This window comes from Buceros rhinoceros, unplaced genomic scaffold, assembly GCF_000710305.1.
Source record: "Buceros rhinoceros silvestris isolate BGI_N320 unplaced genomic scaffold, ASM71030v1 scaffold5204, whole genome shotgun sequence".
NCBI classification, from domain to species: Eukaryota; Metazoa; Chordata; class Aves; order Bucerotiformes; family Bucerotidae; genus Buceros; species Buceros rhinoceros.
This window is the reverse complement of record NW_010409928.1, coordinates 53,394-55,040: the sequence shown is the minus strand read 5'-3', so window position 1 is coordinate 55,040 and position 1,647 is coordinate 53,394. Positions and strand designations below refer to the sequence as shown.

General features: G+C 42.5%; 1 protein-coding gene across 1 annotated transcript in view; it reads left to right on the top strand.

Moving 5' to 3' along the window:
• The window catches only part of FOXP2 (forkhead box P2), a gene marked incomplete at both ends in the record, with an annotated part of 95,810 nt that overhangs the window by 62,796 nt on the left and 31,367 nt on the right, over positions 1 to 1,647 (top strand). The window contains 2 exons of the mRNA XM_010135400.1: positions 14 to 82; positions 1,592 to 1,647. Of these exons, the coding sequence (XP_010133702.1) occupies positions 14 to 82; positions 1,592 to 1,647 (125 nt within the window). The remainder of the gene's footprint in view (positions 1 to 13; positions 83 to 1,591) is intronic.

Here is a 1,647-nt window from a genome sequence, read left to right as displayed (position 1 = left end):
ACAGCAGAACCACCAACAGCAACAACAGCAGCAGCAGCAGCAACAGCAGCAGCAACAGCATCCAGGAAAGCAAGCAAAAGAGGTAGGAGCTAAGACCCTTGCCGATGCATACTAGTCTGAGCTGTCAGCAGCTTGGAAAAGACATGGCTAGTTTAGGTTTCTTTCTGTAGCAAGGATGCAGCTATCAAAGATTCGTTCTTATGTTTTTACTGGGCTTAATAGCAGTGCCAGTATAATTCTCCTGCTCCCCTTTCTGAGACTCAGGATTTGAGCAGTCTAGTGCTGCTGTCGTCTAATGTTCGCTAATGAATCCGAGTGTGCCCGGAACAAGCTGCGTGGTGGACACCGTACTGATTATCTTGTATTCACAGGCAATCTGTGCTGGGGAGAGAGCCTTACTTTTCCAGTGGCACAGCTCAGAGAGCATGCAAATTTAGTCCATGGCTGAAAAAGAGCGATTGAGCACAGATTTCAAAGTCACAGGCCCCTGATTAATGAACTGCTACTGTAGGTTTGGAGTGGCGAGTAGAAAGTTACAGTTTGATGTGCTCATAAATCAACCTGACAAGCGGGTTTCTCAGGCCTAGCTTGTACTTGTCAGCAAACTGCATCAAATATAAACATAATACAAACAAAACATGTTGAAGTAGTTAAATTGATCAGCAGGTATCCTAGACGTTGTCTGCAAGCTGCCCATTATGCAAACGTTGAGGAAGCAGTTGTGACCTCCTGAGGCTTTGTTTCTGTTTGGATTTGTGAATAGAATCTCAGACAGCTATCAACTATGGAATAGAAATTGCTCCCGTATTTCTCCGGAGGCTCTGGGCAATCCACATGACTTGCTCCATTATGCAGTCTGTTTTCCAGTGAGCGCATCAGAAGTTTCTCTTTTCCCCAAACTAGAAAGGAAAGGTCTTCCGCAGCAGCTTGTCTTTCTCTGAAGTGTGACTGCCTTCTCATACCCTCCTGAGTTTTTGCAGACTCCAGTTTGTGTTGAAATGCCTCAAAAAATTGGAACTTACACTTTTGCTCCATAATAGGGCACTTCATTGCCTTGAACGCAGTACTCCTTTTAATATATTCAAAAAAAAAAAAAAAGGAGAGAGCGAGCTAACAGGCCAGTGAAATGAAGGCTGCATCCCAGTTTACTAATAGATCACTGGAGACCACATTCATGGGCCACTGAGGACCAAACTTAGTCAACTGGAAAAACAAGAGTGCCTTCAAATCACAGGCTCCTGTAAAAAGTTACACTTTTAGCATAGATAAATTTGTTATCATCTGCCATGAGCTGGGCTCTTTTTTTCTTTCTTTTTTTTTTTATTGTTTGAAGCAGCTGTTGTATACTTTCTCTTGACCCTTTTCTTTAGTGTGTTATTAAGTGTATCTTGCCATTTTCCCTAACACCCAATGGCTTGAATGAATATAATAGAAAATCTCAAACGCTTTTACTGACCTAGTATTCTACAATAGCATTATAATTTAACAACTGAGATTAAAGGGAAAGAAGTTGATTTTACATTTTTGGCTTTCTGGCCTTCACTGCACACTTTACTTTTTGATCCATTTTTTCCTCCCCTTCTCTTTGTAGCAGCAGCAGCAGCAGCAGTTGGCAGCCCAGCAGCTTGTCTTCCAGCAGCAGCTCCT